This window comes from Microtus oregoni, unplaced genomic scaffold (assembly GCF_018167655.1).
Source record: "Microtus oregoni isolate MIOR12 unplaced genomic scaffold, Mior012 000005F_ref0000423, whole genome shotgun sequence".
Taxonomy (NCBI): domain Eukaryota; kingdom Metazoa; phylum Chordata; class Mammalia; order Rodentia; family Cricetidae; genus Microtus; species Microtus oregoni.
The window spans coordinates 41,898,518-41,916,126 of record NW_024543064.1 but is presented as its reverse complement, the minus strand read 5'-3'; the positions used below and the strand labels follow the sequence as shown (position 1 = coordinate 41,916,126).

The following is a 17,609-nucleotide window of genomic DNA, read 5'->3' as shown; positions in this document are numbered from 1 at the left end:
CTCCGCCCCTCAGGTGGTGCCTATGCTTATAGGTGGACCCTGCAAAGCGCTCTCAGTTTCTGAGGTACCCGACGTGAGTGGGTCACAGGTGGGTAGAGTGGTGCTGTTCCTCGCGGCCGGACAGAGGAGTGCGGGCACCGCCAACCTGTACCTGGGACGTCCTTGACCACCATAGGCAATTAGAGGTTGAAAGGCCTCGGTCTCACTCGCTGTTGAAACGGCTGAGCGGGCCCGGCGTCTAGTGGGTTCTGGAGGTGTCCTCTCCACTCACTTACTGCTGCCCACGCTTTCCTTTGCTGGGGCTCCCCAGAGCCTGCGAGGGCCACGGGGCCCCCCCTACGTCAGCTCGACACCCGGCTGCTCGCCCTGCGCTTCGGCTCAGCGCCGAAGGCGAGTTACTTTTTCTTGGCTCCTGAGGTTTCCTTTTCGCTTCCTAGAGGCAGGGCCTCCTAGAGGCAGGGCCGGTGCCGGGAGCCGCTCCCTTGCGCAGCACCTGCTTCTGGCAAGCTCGCTGTGGGGAGGGAGATGGGTGCTGTGCTAAGCACCGGGTGAACGTGTAGAACTTAGATTTAGGGGCCAGAGAGAACAGTGACAACACACACACACACACGCTTCCTGTCCATTTCTTTAGGTCTTTTTCTCTCCTTTGACCTCTGTCAAAGTTGCTGTTAATTTTTATTTTAATGACTGTCCCGTGAGCACAAAGAACTGTGTCCCTGGCACCTAGAGCAGTTGGCGGACAGCAGTTGGTGGGTTTATCAAATGAGTGTGTACTGACTAGGACAATCAGCACATGCCTCTGAGGGAGGAGGATGACCTCAGTCAAGGCCTGAAGAGCAGGGAGAGGCATCCAGGCCTAGGCTGCAACAGGGATTGTGCCTCCCAGAAGGGAAGGAACCATGTCTTTAAGACTGTGGTGGATGTGTCCAACTTCTCTACCAATTTCCAAAATAGCTGAGACATAGGGTTGTTTGAACCCCAAATTTAAGGCAGATAAGGCAGAGGACAGTATGACTAACCCTCACTTGTCTGATTTTTAGTACTCCCCCCCCCACACACACACACATACACAGATGCAAAGAGTAATTGGCATAGAGAGGCCTCATTCACGCCTGTGACTGATACACAGCATGCTGTAAAGGTGGATTGACTGAATGGCTCTAACATCGTGCTAGGTCTGAACAAGGACACAGACACTGTCCTCCTGTTCACCTCTATTGTGTTCCAGCACCTAAGCCTGTGCCTTGCTCGCAGACCATCGAGTGGCTGCTCACCAGTCAGTAGGGGCGTTCCATGTGCCAGGTCGTTTGGTATAATACAGAACGAGTAAGACGCCAGCCTTGTTCTCCTGGTGCACCAGCCTCAGAACCATACTGAAGTAATAGAGCTCCTTGTGCAGTAGTGGAAAAGATTTTTCTGAAGCCAAATCCCCTTCTCTGCTAAGAAACTATTTATTACACACACACACACACACACACACACACACACAGGCAAAACCACAATCATTGTAAACAGTAAGTATGTCCATCTGACAGCAGATCCCTGGTTGAGCCATCCCTGTCCCTGTAACCTGGCAGGCCTTGAGGAGACCGAGAGGAGCAGAGGAGGACAGAGTCTACCCCCATGTTTTCCCCCTCCCAGGCTGACAGCGAAGGAGAGCCTGTCCTGTCCCAGTTGTCCCTTTGTCCATGTTGCCCAAGCCCCACTGACGATGGATGAGAGGAAGGACAACGATGCTGAAGCTTGGCTGCCGCTGAAGCCTGTGGAGCCCCTGCCCTCCCAGTGCTGCGGGAGTGGCTGCTCGCCCTGTGTGTTTGACCTCTATTACCGAGACCTGGAAAGATGGGAAGCAGCCCGAGCCAGAAATGACCGGAGCCTGCTGAGTGGGAAGCAGTCGACCGAGACCCAGGTGAGGAGTCCAGACTTTCAGTAGCTGTCTGACCCTGCCCTGCTCTGTGCCTGCCCTGGGAAGCCTTTGACTAGACAGTGGTAAGTAAGAAGTAGTCTTAATGAAAGCAGATAAATCCAGGAAGCAAGGTCCAGACCTGAAACCAACCTATTAGTAGCTATGTGGATTTATCTAGCCCCTTAACCTCTTGAAGCCATAGTTTCCCCATCTGCAAAATGGACCCTGATATTTGTGATGTTTAACACAGAACCTAATAATTATCTATCTATTTATTTATATTTATTATGTATACAATATTCTGCCTGCAGGCCAGAAGAGGACACCAGACCCCATTACAGATGGTTGTGAGCCACCATGTGGTTGCTGGGAATTGAACTCAGGACCTTTGGAAGAGCAGGCAATGCTCTTAACCCCTGAGCCATATCTCCAGCCGCTAATTATTTCACTTATCAGATATCCATTGAATACATATTGTACGCCAGGTCCTATAAAGCATTGAGGATCTGTGGTAAGCAAGACACAGTCCTTGCCCTCAAAAGAGCAAGCTGACATGTGATATATTAACAGACCTTCAGGTGCTGTCGCTACTCGGTTGTCTCTGGAGCATATTGACTTCCTTCCTCAACCCAAAAAGAACTTCATATATTTCAAGAATAGTTACAGTTTCAATATATAGTGGCTGTACTCAACCTGTGATAACAGAAAATTGATATTGCACAACAGTGTATTTAATCTAATAGCTTTATCTTTTAAATTGTGATGAAGTAATAATAGATTATATGTCCATAGCAATTTACATTTTATGAAATACATATATAAAGCTAGGTGTGGTGGCACACTCTTTGGATCCCAGCACTTGGAAGCTAGAGGCAGGAGAATCAGCGATTTCAAAGCCAACCCGGGTCATGTAGTGAGTCAGGTCAGTCTGAGGAATTATGTGAGATCCTGTCCCCAAAAAACAAAACAAAACAATAACAAAAAATACCCAACCATGTACTTATTTTATCTTTCCCCTATAGCCCTGTAATGCTACCAGATGAGTGGCCTCTTTTTACATAATAGGAGACCAAGGCCCAGAAATAGCAGCTAGCTGGATCAATCCCAGTGTCCTGTCTCTAGCTCAGTGTTCTTTAGCCACAGGCAGCTGTGACAGGGTTCTTAGCATGTGACTGATGGAGACAAGGTCATCCTGGCTCAAGAGGGCTGTGGTAGAGAGTGTCTGGGACCCCAGGCCTGTCAATGCTGAGACACTGGTTACTGAGTTCTAAGTTTGGTGCCTGCAACCACACCTTCTTCAGGTAAGCCAAATATGAATACTATACAAGAGAGACCAAACCAGGTGTGGCGGTGCACGCTTTTAATTGCAGGCAGAGGCAGGAGGATCTCTGTGAGTTCGAAATCCACCTGGTCTGCATAGCAAGGTCAGGACAGCCATGGCTACAGAAAGACCCTGTCTGAGAGAGAGCTCAGTCATGGTATTCAGAGAAGGCTGCCCTCAAGAGGCACAAGGAGGGGTTGGGATGGTGAGGACAGTGTGCTGAACCCAGAGGACATGATTTTGAGTCACTGCTCCCTGCTGACTTTGAACATTGGATCATCTCTATGGCTCCATGGGTTTTCAGCTCTCCGGATCTGAAACTTAATGGGTCTGAAGGCTGAGCAGGTGTTCAGTACCCTAGAGTGAGTGTTTTGTCCAGAGGATACTACTTGAACAGTGAGGACCTTGAGAGGGCAGTGACAGGTGGCCTTGGAGGAGGAATGGAAATTTGCCATCTGCAGATAAATGAAGCTTGTGGTTGTCCACTGCTCCCTTGAGTGTAGGCTAAGGAGCCTGTGCTTGGTCCTGGGGTTGTGGGAAGCTACAGAAAGCTTAAACACCAGGTAGACTCCATGTGCTGTGGGTAAAGGCAAAGCAAGATAGGGTCAATTCTTTGTCACATCAAGAGATGGCTCTCATCAGGAAAAGTGGCAAGGATGTGTGTCCCTTAGTCCTGACCCCTAGAAGTCAATCAAGACTTTTCTCGTTGTAGGGCTGCTCCACCAAGCTAAGTCCAGAGACCTTCTTGGCCTTCCACATCAGCGCCATAGAGAAACTCACCAAGGACACCTACCATGTCCGGTTTACATTGCCTGGGAGCAGTCAGCTCGGCCTGCATCCTGGGCAGCACCTCATCCTACGGTACACTCAGGTTGTGGGAGGACCAAACCTGCTGCCATGCTTTGCCGCTGACCAGCTGAGTAGCCTGGGGCAGCTTGCTTGGCCTTTCTTAAGCCCTTGCTTGCCATCTTCAAGATAGACCCAGGAGCATATGACTCAGGGTTCTTGACATGGAGCTCAGTGATGTGTTTTTGAGATAAATAATAATGCTAGCCCCTTAATGGCACTTGCTAGCCAAGGCACAGGTCTTACTAGCCAAGGCACGGGTCTCGCTAGCCAGGGCACGGGTCTCACTAGCCAAGGCACGGGTCTGTCTCCTCACATTCATTACCTCATTTAACCTTCACAGACTCCTGGCTGGTAGTTGCCATTATCTGGAAGATGTTATCATACATCCAGACAGTATTCAGCATATGTGTATGTGGGAGGAAAAAAGGGCCTAGATCTGAACCCCAAGATTGCTGGAGCTTATGGGGTTGGTAAGACAAGATGAAGTCAGCAAACAAACTAACGAAACACACAACAACAACAACAAGACAAGCAAGGCATGGCCAAAAGGCAAGTGGGAGGAAACCAGAAAGAGAGCTCACTGCTGGTCAGACTGGCCACTTAGCTCACACTGGTTCCTATGGCCTGTGACCTGACTGGCAGTCCTTCAAATTCAGTGTTTCAGTTGGCAAGAGAAGCCATAGTAGGTTATAGCTATGCAACTCTCCACCCATGAATTGGAGTGGGCAGGACACCCAGCTTCTAGGCTGACTCCCCTCCATCCTCTCTACCACCCAGTGACATTCCTAATATATCTGGCCATGTCACTCATTAAGACGCGTTCTGTAGCTCCTCATTGCTTCCATAATGACATTCTAATCCATGGCTGCCCAACCTCCCTTCCCTACTCCACAGGTGCCCATGTCTTAGCCTTGAAATCCAGCTACTAGTTCCTGGCTTGCCTGCACTTGTCCAGCCCAGGCTGTTCCCTTCCTGGCCCCACCTGTCAGGGGCCTGCTCATCATCAATGCCCGACTCCATCAGACTCCTGAGTTTATAGATGACAGTGCTCACTCCCTCTGAGACACATCAGACTTTACCTGTCTAGCTCCTGCATTTGATGCACTTGGGAGGGCCTTTCAGTCTTTGCAGACACCAGAGCAGAACGTTTTGCACACGGTAAGGCTAAAGCATTTGGAGTGTCCTGGGAAGTAAGTTGTCAGGATTTCTGTTATTGTTTGGTTTGAGGTTTTGTTTTTTATTTTTGTTTGTTTTTTCAAAGTCATGGTGTACTCCAGGCCAGCTCAAACTCAAACATGTATTTTCTGCCTCAGTCTCCCAAGTGCTGGGACTACAGGGTGCACCACCACACCCAGCTGAGAGAAGTACTTCAAGGTTCAGGACCAAACTGGAGTTGGAGCAATAGTCAGATGCCAGTGTGCAAATGGTGTTCCTTCTCTTAGCATTGTTTGGTGTTTGTTGTTGTTCTGTTTGGTTGGTTTTTGCTTTTGTTTTTCAAGACAGGGTTTCTCTTTATAGCCCTGGCTGCCTTGGAACTCTTTCTGTAGACCAGGCTAGCGTTGAATTCCCTGAGATTCACCTGCCTCTGCGTCATGAATGCTGAGATTAAAAGTGTGCACCACCACACCTGGCTCTGGATTTCTTTTAAAGAGTTTTTATTTTTATGTGTATGCATGTGTGCTTGAGTTTATGTATGTGCATCACGTGTGGAGTGTCCATGGAGGTAAGAAGGTATCAGAGTCCCTGAAACTAGAGTTACTGGCAGTTGTGAGCTACCCGATATAGGTGCAGAGAACCAAACAGACCCTCTGCAAGAGCACTGAGTACTCAGAGTCCTAACCTCTGAGCCTTGTCTCCAGCCCTAGATTGTTATTTTAAATAAGATTATTCATATACTATGTCTGGTACACAATAGACATTCCTACCTCATAGCTATTACCACAACTCATGATTGCTCTCCTGACCCCATTGTTGCCAACATTCTAAAGACAATTCATACATTGGCAGAGCTTCAGCATCAAGCCCCTTTGAGGGTTCCTCCAGTTCTGGTGCTTGCTGGCCTATGGTAATGTTTCATAAATCTCAGCAGAGGTTTTTATCTGTGTTATTTTGTAGTGCAGAAGTCAGAAAACCCCAGGAATGCCCCACAGACTGCTCACACCATCAGTGTACTTTTTGTTATCAGTGTTCTTTTTTTTTTTTTTTTTTTTTTTTTTTTGGTTTTTCGAGACAGGGTTTCTCTGTAGCTTTGGAGCCTGTCCCGGAACTAGCTCTTGTAGACCAGGCTGGCCTCGAACTCACAGAGATCCGCCTGCCTCTACCTCCCAAGTGCTGGGATTAAAGGCGTGCGCCACCACCGCCCGACATCAGTGTTCTTTTTGACATACTCTATGACTGATTCCAGTGAAGTCACACCCACGACCTAAATGGCCACCCCTACTTTTCAGGAGATGCTGCTGAAGGATTAACTGACCTGCACACATGTCTCACAAGTCATGGGCGGTGGTGAACTCACTGCCCTTCCTTCTGCTGTTCCTTACCTGTCCCTTGGCGAGGACCTCTGGGAATGACTGGGACCCATCTCTATGTCCATTAGCCTGACAGAGGAGGCGCATGATAAGAGTCTACTAAACGACTGGCTACCCACTGTCTGTGTACTTCTTCTTCCCAGAGGTACAGCAGATGGCTTAGAAATTCAGAGAGCCTATACTCCCATCAGCCCTGTCACTGCGGAAGGATACTTTGATGTTTTAATCAAGGTGAGTTGATTCTTGTTGAGGCTTTCGTAAGGTGCTATGGACTTGGACCTCCCCCTCTAGCCTGTCTGGGTTAGAGGGGTTCCCGTCTATTAGTTGGTGTGAGAATAAGCTGACTTGAAGGAGCAATAGTTTGGGGGGCCTCTTCCCTCTCCTTTTCCAAGGAGGGTGCTGCTGGCCATTACAGAGGGCATGTTACTGGGAGATTTCAGGAAAGCTGCGCCTTATCACCTGTTAGCAACCGATGGAAAGAAAGTACTGAGCTGAGATGAAGTAGGAGCAAGTCCCAGAACCTGTATTTGCTGGCACAGGGATCCAGCCTGACCTGGAGGGACCAAGCCCAGGACAGAGTGATCAGAACGGCTCAATGCAGCATGATGCTAGTCATGAAAAGAGGCCTGGCCCAGCTCAGGGCAACTGGTGTACAAGGAGCTCAGGCTCAGCTTCCTGATAGATACTATGTGTTTGAGGGCTGAGAAATAAGTGAGGTCTGAGACTGGGAGCAGCATAGCAGAAGACACACGGATTGGGAGAGGTGTTCATCCAGGCATAGAAGGGGACAGGATGCCAGAAGAGAAAAGAGCCTGAAGAGCCTTCAGACAGAACTAACCTGACATCCTCTCTCCAGGAGGTGGGCCTCGAAGGGGGAGTGTGAGCTGATGGTGTCAGGGAATGGCATTCTAGGCCGAGAGTGCCCATAGCCAGATGTAGGAAAGGGGGACAGGAAACAGGTCCTTGGGGGGGGGGGGGCTGGGGGGGGGACATCTGGGGCCAGAGGAAGAACTGTCAGAGCCGAGTGAAATGAGATGGACACAAAATGCTCTGGAGACCCAAGATCATAGCAGTAAATTACAGTCGAGGAGGCCCAGAGTGAGGAAACTAAGCAGATTGCTTTTCACGGACCCACTGACGCTCTGACCTTTGGCCTCCAGCAAGTGCAGTTTCGTGCACTCCAACCTGTTGTAGCTCTGCCAGGCATGTCCAGCCTTGCAACACCATGCCAGGTCTACAGAGTCCATGCTCCAGAACAATAGACTCGACAAACACCCCCAAACAAAAATACTAATGTTTTAAAATAAGTTTTCAATTTAGTGTCAGGCCACTTTCAAAGCTCCCCTTAGCTGTCTGTGGCCACAGGCCACAGTCTGACACACCTGCCAGTGAGAGCATTTCCCTCGTGGAGTCCTAGGGAGCATACCCACGCCTCTTCCAAGGCCATGCCATTATTTACTGGTCAGCAGGCTGAGGCCCCAGGAGAGCGAAAGTGGAAGGTGGAGGAAGGAGGGCTATGGGTGAGCAAGCCCCTGACTCTGGGGCCTAGGGCCGCCTTCGGCTCCTGCTGCCCTGCTTGCCTTCAGAGCCCGAATGTTTATTCCTTCCCACATAAGCCTGGACGAGCTCCCTTTTGCACGCTACTGTTTGTCTGGGAGATTCCACAAATCCTCTCCAAATGGCCTGCTTCCCGGCGCTGCTTGTCTAGGGTGCTTCTGCTGAGAGGATAAGCCTAGAGACAGCCCTCCAGAGCAGCTGGATCCCTCCCAGCTGCAAGGCCGATTTTCTCCTTTGGAGAGGTATCTCATTATCCCTAAGCCACTGGCTGGGAAGAGCTGGAAATGTCTGTGCAAATTGGGAAGGCAGTGGGAATTTGTGGGTTGACTTTCCCCGCGAGGAAATGAAGGCGGGCTTCTTTTTCAGGCACCTGCTGGGCACTGATTACGCTGCTTGTAGCTCTGTTCACATTTTCTCATTTCAACTCATGACCTCGGGAAGACCATATTATCCCCATTTTAGCGATGAAGACACTGAAGCTGCAAAGCCTCTTGGGTAGTGGACTGATGGACGCTTGCTCCGAGCCAGGCTCTGCGTGGTGCTCTTTCTTTGGTGTTGTCATGTCATGGGACACCCAGGGCCATAGCTGCGTTCTGTTTGTTTGTTTCTTTGTTTTACGTGTTTAATGTTTTGTCTGTGTGTATGTCTAAGAGTGGCTGCTGGGGCTGGAGAGATGGCTCAGTGGTTAAGAGCATTGTCTCGACTTCCAAAGGTCCTGAGTTCAATTCCCAGCAACCACATGGTGGCTCACAACCATCTGTAATGAGGTTTGGTGCCCTCTTCAGGCATGCACACAGACAGAATATTGTATGCATAATAAATAAATAAACAAATATTTTTTTTTTTTAAAAAAAAGAGTGGCTGCTTCCCTAGAACTGGAGTTACAGTCAGTTGTGAGCCACCATGTGGGTGCTAGAAATCGAACCCAGGCCCTCTGGAAGAGCGGCCAGTGTTCTTAACTGCTGAAACATCTTTCTAACCCCCATAGCTGGGGTTTTTACTTTCCCCAAATTGGGCCCAGCAACCAAAATGTGTTCCCACACACCTTCCAGTAAAAACCCTCCCTCCCAGGCCTCTCCCAGGTGAGCAGGGACTTCCTGTGCCTTATGTAGCTGGTGTCAGAGGTAGCTGCGGGTGCTCAAAGGCAGGTCTGATCACCAAATCTAGTCTCTCCTTCAAGCCTGGGGCCATCCCAACCATCCTTCCAGTTTTGTCCCCAACTGTTTCCCCTGACTCTACCCCTACATGGCCATCTGTTCTTCCCGAGAGAAGACTGGACTCTGTGCTGTTGACCATGCTGCTGCAGGTGCCCAGAGTTTTCTTTGCATGTCTCTCTGACCCCCAAGAAGGTCAGCTTTATCTCACTGTATGGGCTCAGGGCTCCTGTTCGTGGGTCAGTATCTGCCTTGTTTATGTCTAAGATATCCATATGCATCCTTCTGATCCTTGAAGCCCTTTCAGAGGAGGTCTGACTGGATAAATGAGTTGACTGGAATACTTACTGCTACATGTTCAGGGGTCAGGCACTGGGTGTCTTCCTAGTGTTTCGGGTCTCACTGTGTGCCCTGCTACCCCAGCATGGTGCTCGGAACAGAGCAGACAGGCAGTGTGGACTCACATAGCAGCCATCCCATCAGGAGGTGATATAGAGTAAGCCGGAGACAGTACACATGTACTTGGCTTTAGCCTGCCTGGAATTGCAGAATTATGAGTTTATTGCTGACATTTCAGAAGTGGGAGGGTTTTCGATAAAAATATGAATCTCCTGCATCTCTTGGAAGACTCCTAAGATCTGGCAACGTCTGTCCCACAATCTACAGGCTAGCACCTGTGAAATAGCTTCCCTGTTAGAAGGGACATCCCTTGGCAGCCTGCTGTCTCTCTGAGACTAAGTACTAGTTGCTTTAGTCACTACTCCATCTTTGCTGGGCTGCATTCCCTGCGTGCTCTCCTCAGGCATTTGGTGTGAGACCTTGAAGTTGGTAGGTCACTGGAGTTTCATCTCAACCTCATCATCCACCTTGTGTAGGTAGATGTCAGTGTGGACGATAGCTCCAACATGTAGGGCGCAGAAGAAGACAACCTGAGAGTCCCTTGGGAGTCACTGAGCATTCAGAAGGAATTCCAAGTGTTGGCTAGGGAGGCTTGCGCAGCAGAACTTGCCGCCCACTAACTGTTCCCTGTGTTTGCTTCAAGTGCTATCAGACTGGGCTGATGTCCCGGTACGTGGAGTCCTGGAGAATAGGAGACACAGCTTTCTGGAGAGGGCCTTTCGGAAGCTTCTTGTATGAACCAAACAAGGTCAGTCCTTTAGTCCTGAGGAGCTTTGCGGGGGCTGTCTCCCTGCTGAGAGTTCCCTGTTCCAGGCTATAGAAGCGCAATGTAATCTTCTTCCAATACGTAAACCCAATACCCAGAGTGACGTTGGCCTTAGACAAGGGAGGGAATGGATAGGCCCTAATAAACAAAACTGTCCACTTTACTCCAGAATTGTTAGTGAGTCCCTGTGACTCAGAAAATTGGGCCCGAGTACTTAGGGTTCAGGACCCCATGCCCTCTGACTCTCATATCCTGTTCTGTAGTAATATGAGCGGCGGGGCTGCGTTCCCAGCACCCCAGCCGCCTGCTCGGCTAGCTTATGCCCCGAAATAACAACACACAAACTGTATTCATTTAAACACTGCTTGGCCCATTCTCTTCTAGGCTAATTCTCACATATTAATTTAGCCCATTTCTAATCATCTGTGTATGGCACCCCAAGGTGCGCTTACCAGGAAGATTCTAGCCTATGTCCATCCTGGGTCGGAGCTTCATCCCGGGAGCGGGGCATGGCGTCTCTCTCAGGCGTCTGCTCCCGAGAGGAGAGCTGTCAAGTCTGACCTCACTTCCTCTTCCTCCCAGCGTTCTGTTCTGTCTACTCCTCCCACCTATCCTCTAACCAATAAAATGGGCCAAGGCAGTTCCTTTATTAGCCAATGACCTTCCTCCATCACTGTTCCAGTTGTATCTTCTTCTTGGGAGGCTGAATGCAGCGCACACTTACCGCTGAGAGCCGAACACCTCTAGTTTGGAAGTCTCATGCCCTCATCTCTGTGGTGTGCTTGGGTCCCAGAAAGCACTGGTAGTTTCTCTTCGGCTGTCTCATGCTTGGAGGACATCCAGTAGTGTGTATCAACAGTCTTGAGAATCCTTTGACCCAGTAATTCCACCTCTGGAAGTCTATTACAAAGAGAAAAAAAATCAAACTCTGCTTCTCCTGTCTGTGCTAGTGGCATTTTTATTTATAATAACAAAAGAGGCAACTGAGCATCCAACAAAGAGAAGAGTTAAGCACACTGGGTTACAGGTTTTTGATAGAACATTCTCCTAGAGTTCGAAGTTATGTTTTTAATGATGCTCTATGCGTATGCTATAAGAGCAAGTGACAAGTACTAGGCACAAGGCAATATACACCCACTAGGGAAACTAATTTAAAATGCACAAAGAAAATTTATATGGAAAATGTGTGAAATGTTAGCAGGTTTGGGTAGGGAAATTATGGACAATTTTCATTTTCTTCATTATACTTTCCAAATTATCTGGAATGAACACCTATTACCTTTATAATTAGGAAAACAAAGCAAAACCAAAACAAGTGGAAAATAATGAATCATGCTTGCCTTGCCATTCTTTTTGTTTAATTTAAAAATAGCTTTTATTGTATTTTCCCCTTATTATAAATGCAAAACATGTTCTCTAACCAAAAGAAAAAAATCATCAGCAGAGACAGACAGAAAGAAGAATGCACCTGCAAACCATCTTCCCGGGATGCCAGCTCACGTCCTCACTTCCAAACCCTCTCCCACACATGGCATATGTACAAACACGTACACGCACACGTGTGTATGAGCATCATAATACAGCCCTGTCAGGATTGGGATGTAGCTCAGTGTACTGCTTGCCTGGCCTTTGTAGGACCTGGCTTCCACCCCCATAGTCACAGGAGATGCATACCCTCATGCAGACTGCCAAAGCCATCCCCTGTGCAGGCTCTGGCTCTAACCCTTGCCATGTGGTGGCTCACTCAGCCTCCACGGCAACTCGCAGGTGACTCGCCCCTCCTTTGACCCTTGAAGGTGTGTATGTTATCTCTCTCCAGCAGTATTCTGGTATCACTCATGTCAGCCCTGCATTCTGTGTCCTCCAGACCCTTGAGAGCAGGGTGTAGGTGTTGTTTCTTTTCCTAGCTTACAGCAAATGGTTCTCAGATCACCTTTCCCATGAGAGAGCCCCCCAGTGCCTGTGACCTGTATCTTGAGGACATCAGAGCCTCCTGTCTCACCCAGGTCCAGCAGCAAAGGGGCAGGGTAGTGCCCCATGTTCAGATGGGCCACCAAAGCTTTGCCAGGGCCTGCTTTGCTCCCTGAGAAGGCTCAGGTACCCAGCCCCTTGCTAGCCCTGCCCTGTAGTTGTCACGTTAAATCGACCATACAATGTCAGTTTGTGCATGAAGGCACAGGCAGACACTAGCGTCTGTCCAGGGAGAGACAGGTAGTATTTGCCAGTGTGGTGTGAGGGAGCACAATGCACTAGGGGACAGGAAAGGAAGAACTCCCACCCCAGCCCTGCTCAGGGAAGGCTTCCTAGAACTCAGCCTGAGAAAGGAAGGAAGAAAAGGAGGAACGAGGCAAGTCACAGACCTAGAGGTTGGAGGGACCATGGTTGCAGGATCTCCATCTTAATAAGGGGAAAAGCTGGAATGATTAAATCTCAACTCCATACCGGGTGCTTATGTTCCCTCCTCTGGTCCTCGTGGTGGTGCTGAGACAGGAGCTATTTTAGGAAATGCTCTCATTATTGTTTCCCACCAGTGAAGAAATGGAGGCCCAGATCACATGATTAGTGTTTATACACACGAGTCTAATATCTGGAATGAAAAAGGTGAGTATTTTTCTGTGTGTAGCAGGCATTAACCTTTAAGAAACTGACTTTGAGAACCAGGCAGTGATGGTGCATGCTGTTAATCCAAGCTCTTGGGAGGCAGAGGCAGGCATAACTTTTGAGTTTGACTCTACTGAGTTTGAGTTTGAGTCTACTGAGTTCCAAAACAGCCAGGGCTATACAGAGAAAACCTGTCTTGAAAAAAGCAAAAATAACAAAAGAAAGAAAAGGAAGGAAGGAAGGAAGGAAGGGGAACTGACTTTGAAAAAGTCTGCCTTTTTTTTTTTAAAGAAACCTACAAACAGGAAATGGGCTCACTGAAGAGGGTGGATGATACTAGGTCTCTTGTAGGAACCTACCTTACAGTGCCATGCTAGGCGCATGTATATATTACTTTATTTAGTTCAGAGAAGAGAGGTTCAGGGTTCTAGACTGGGGTCCAAGACCTTTGTAGAGCTCTCCAGAGTCAGAAAGCAGGCTGGGATGGAGTTGGGAGGGGAAAGGCTTTGGTAGGAGAGGATGTGTCTTTGGGAGGTAGTGGGTTCCTTGCAAGCACAAACATGTAAGCAGAGGCAGCCAAGCCCCTTTCACATTGGGCTACAGTGCAGGAGCTGCAGAATCCCAAAAGCTGTGTTTTGCAGGCCTTGCCTGCTGCTCACAAACCAGGTGGCTTCCTGGTGTGTAGAGTGTGGCAGAGATGGTTGGGACACGGGAGGAAGGCATTGCTGTTCAGCTTAGCCGAGAGAAGACCCACAAATGGGTAGTGGGTGAGACCCCACCGTCTGCTCTGCTGTTTATCCCCTCTAGTATGGTGAACTCCTCATCCTGGCAGCTGGCACAGGCCTGGCCCCTATGGTGCCCATCCTGCAGAGCATCACAGACAATGCAGATGATGAGACCTTTGTCACCTTGGTTGGCTGCTTCAAGACCTTCGAGGCCATCTACCTGAAGACCTTCCTCCAGGAGCAGGCCAGGTTCTGGAATGTGCGAACCTTCTTTGTCCTCAGTCAGGTGAGCCCAGGGTGAAGGCTTCTTCCCCTAAGAAGCTGCACTTCCTCTGTGCTGTCCTGAGGACTGACTGTGGCCTCTATGCCCTGTGCTGTACTGATAGTCCCAAGACCTCTGTGTGAAAGGTAGGCAGTGGCAAGTCCATCACACAGAGGAGGAAGCATGCTTAAAGAAGGGCTGGGCCCCATGCTTCACACTCCTGAGTCCCAGTTCATAGCCGTTGTCCTCCACTATGTTCCACCCACCCACCTCCTGGGATCCCTTGTGTGGGCTGGGACCTGAATATGGGGTCAAGGCAGCAGCAGAGGCCATGTTCAGGTGTTTGTGGCTAAGAATGTGGGCCCACATACTCCTTGTGATACTTAACATGAGGCCAGGCCCAGAGTAGAGGCTCCATCAAGACTGGCTGGGCAGTGTCTTCAGTAAGGTCTCTGCCACCTCCATCTGTTCCTCCACACAGCAGCAGAATGGCTACTGTCGGACTCAGCGAGCTACAGGTTTTCTAGCTGGAAACCACCTATATCCTGTTTCCTGTGTCCCCATCCCCGCCAGCTCCTGCCGCAGCATGCCTGATCTCAAGCCAAGCCTCTGTCACTGATTGTCTGTCTGCTTTCTAGAGGTCTGGTTTTGCTTTTTCTGGACTTAGCCCATGCTGCCATTCCCCTCCCCATTTCCTTTTGCTTGAGAGTAGCCATATAGTCCTGTACTATACTCCCTGCTCAGTTTCCTTCTTGAGACATTTCTGGAAAATCTCTGGCAGTTTATGTGATCCTCAGCCTTTTAGCTGGGGCCAGGAGACTGGAGAGCTTTGTAGAGCCATGGTCCTCACACATGTCCACAGGTGGAAAGCTCTTTGACATGTTTGGTGAACATCAACAGCAGCAGGAAGTGTCCAAGCCAGGGCATGAAGCAGGAGGCTGGTGTGCAGCTGAGGGGACGAGGGAAGGACTTGGGTCAACAGCACAGAAATCCTACCAAAGCCTGGGCCAGGCACCTGGCAAACTTACCTGACTGCTGGCTAGCCCTCTTCCCCTCTAACCTCAACCAAATGAGAGATGCCTGGGACACAAATGGAGGTGAGACACTTCCTGTCTGCAGGGACAGCTGGTCATCTCTGTGGCTTAGTTATCCTCTGTTGCTGATAAAGATGGTGATCAGGAGCAGCTTGGGATGAAAGGTGTAGTCCATCTGGAGTGGAAGTCATGGCAGAAACTTGAACCCAAAGACAGGAACCAAAGCATAGACCATGAAGGAATGCTTCTTCCTGGCTTGTTCAGTTTACTTTATACCCCAGGACCCTGCTCAGGAATGGCACCACCCACAGTGAGCTGGACCCTTCCTCATTGATCATCAGTTAAGAAAAGGAACTGGCCAGGCAGTGGTGGCGCACGCCTTTAATTCCAGCACCTGGGAGGCAGAGGCAAGCAGATCTCTGTGAGTTCAAGGCCAGCCTGGTCTATGTAGAGAGTTCTAAGCCAGCCAAGGCTGTACACAATGAGTCCCTATCTCATTTAAAAAAAAAATAGAATGAGAGAACGTGTTCCACAGGCTTGCCAAAGACTGGTCTGATCTCGAGGCAATTACTCACCTGAGGGTCTTTCTTCTCAGACAACTCCAGCTTTAGTGAATTGACAAAAACTTCCCAGGATAGTGCTCTTCTTTGAACATTTCTGTGTGCCACTCAGAGCCCTTCAGTCCCCACACAGTCGCATGAGGCTTGTACTGCCATCCTGTCTGCTTTACAGACGTAGAACCCGAAGTAACAAGGTAGCCGCGACCGAGAGCTGGGTGCCAGCCCAGCTGGTCCTGCACAGAGGACATTCTCCTAGTGGTCTATTAGTACAGTACACATACAGGCCAGTGGATGTCCGTCACTTCTGACCAGCGGGAGGGTAAGTGAGGTCAGGACTGTTGCAGGAAAGAAATGGCATCTGAACCAGGGAGTTATAGTAAAGTTCACTTTTGGCTCTGCCAGGCTGTGATGATGCTAGATGCCAAAGGCTGAGCAGGAAAATGGACCGACTCGATAACGGGAGTCAGGGGTGACTTGATAACTCTGCTCACCCACATACATTGCCTCAGCTTGCCGCTTTCCCTGCCTCAGCCTAGGAACAGCATCTTCAGGTTCCCTGCCACTTCTGCCGACTTGGCCTTCATTCTGCACTGCCTTGCTCCTAGCCATTCACTGCCCCCACTGTTCTACGACTCCCCAAGCCCATTGGCCTGTTGACCTTGCCAGCTCCATCTTGGCCTGCCCTCCCCATTGCTGTGTCCTGGTACTGCTGTCGAGCTTGCAGGTACACTGGCCCTAGCAGCTAGCCTTCGTTCCTGCTGTCCCCTTCCTGGATCTGCTGAGGCAGAAGTTCATCCTGCAGGCTCAGAGCCCCAAGGGGTGCTAGTGTTTCTGCTGCCCCAGCCCTGCGTCTGTCATCACCGTGCCTACCTATCTATCAGTGTTTAAGGTCTCTACCACGACTGAGGAGTAACCAGACTCAGCGCATCTTGGGATGCACAATTAGGAGGGCCAGTAGAACTGAGTGGTTGGGGAGAATCAGGAAATGGGAAGGAGAAATAAGGCCAAGTGATGTCTGCCTGCTCTGTCCTCAAGGTTCTACTGGGTCAGGAGAGTGTTTGGGGGAGTAGAGGAAGATCCAGTTGATTGCAGAGTGCCCTTGACAGTACCAGAGGACATGGAAGTCATCCAGACTCCTTGAAGTGGGACTACAAGGCCTGAAAGTACATGGGACACTAGGAGCCCTTAGCCCTCGGGCCTCCACAGGACTGTGTTCTTACTCTGGCTAGAGGACCATGGCTTTTCACAGCCTGGGCCTTTATCTCATAGCTCAGAGGCTAGTAACTCAGTATGGCAGTTGCTAGGACTCTCTCTCCAGGGCTCCCTAGGAACTAGGAGCTTTTTTTTTGGTTTCTACCATTCCCTACAATGGCAGAAGAGAACTGACTGAGTGAACACCGAGAACCCCAAGAGTCATGGTTGCTCTTTCTTGTCTTCTCAGGAGGTCTCCCCAGAGCAGCTTCCCTGGAGCTACCGTGAGAAGACCCGCTTTGGCCGCCTGGGCCAGGAACTGCTTGATGAGCTAGTGGCCCACTGCCGGAGAAAGCCGTTTACATTAGTCTGTGGCTCACCTGAATTTACTGAGGACATGGCTCGGTGTCTCCTGGCTGCTGGCCTGACTAAGGATTCCTACTTCCTCTTCTAGCCCTGGCCGTGGACCTTATACAGGGGCACAGGAAGGAGCCCAGACTAGAATCAGAAGACATGGAGTCCAGGCCAGACCCTGCTGCTGACTTACCCAGAGACCTTGGGAAAATGTCATCACCCTTGGCACTTCCTTTCCTGTCTGCACAGAAGGTTTGCCCTTCCCTCCTAGTTCTGGTGTGTGAAGGGAACCCAGCAGCTTGCCTGGAAGCCAGGGAAGACTCCTCCAAGGAATCCAAACATGGAGTCCTGCCAAGCTCAGGATGGTGGGCACTGGATGGGATAAGGGGAGAGGAGCCTCTC

General features: G+C 49.9%; 1 protein-coding gene across 3 annotated transcripts; it reads left to right on the top strand.

Moving 5' to 3' along the window:
* Window positions 1-45: 45 nt before the first annotated feature.
* On the top strand, window positions 46-17,317 carry LOC121448800 (NADH-cytochrome b5 reductase-like). Of its 3 annotated transcripts, none has more exons than XM_041653015.1 (7): window positions 46-88; window positions 1,642-1,909; window positions 3,940-4,088; window positions 6,748-6,835; window positions 10,358-10,462; window positions 13,889-14,092; window positions 17,104-17,317. In XM_041653015.1, the coding sequence occupies exons 2-7, from the start codon at window positions 1,712-1,714 to the stop codon at window positions 17,305-17,307; spliced, it is 948 nt and encodes a 315-aa protein (XP_041508949.1). In that variant the 5' UTR covers window positions 46-88; window positions 1,642-1,711; the 3' UTR covers window positions 17,308-17,317. The 3 variants fall into 3 exon arrangements, with proteins under 3 accessions (XP_041508949.1, XP_041508948.1, XP_041508950.1); XM_041653014.1 differs by having other exon boundaries at window positions 62-390; XM_041653016.1 differs by lacking the exon at window positions 10,358-10,462 and having other exon boundaries at window positions 62-390.
* The last annotated feature ends 292 nt before the right edge of the window (window positions 17,318-17,609 follow it).

Bases quoted from the DNA above. Each gene is read 5' to 3' on its own strand.
- LOC121448800 (XM_041653015.1), top strand. From the start codon at position 1,712: ATGGATGAGAGGAAGGACAACGATGCTGAAGCTTGGCTGCCGCTGAAG. The intron at 1,910-3,939 runs GTGAGGAGTCCA...TTCTCGTTGTAG, and splicing joins AGCAGTCGACCGAGACCCAG to GGCTGCTCCACCAAGCTAAG. The intron at 14,093-17,103 runs GTGAGCCCAGGG...TTGTCTTCTCAG, and splicing joins CCTTCTTTGTCCTCAGTCAG to GAGGTCTCCCCAGAGCAGCT.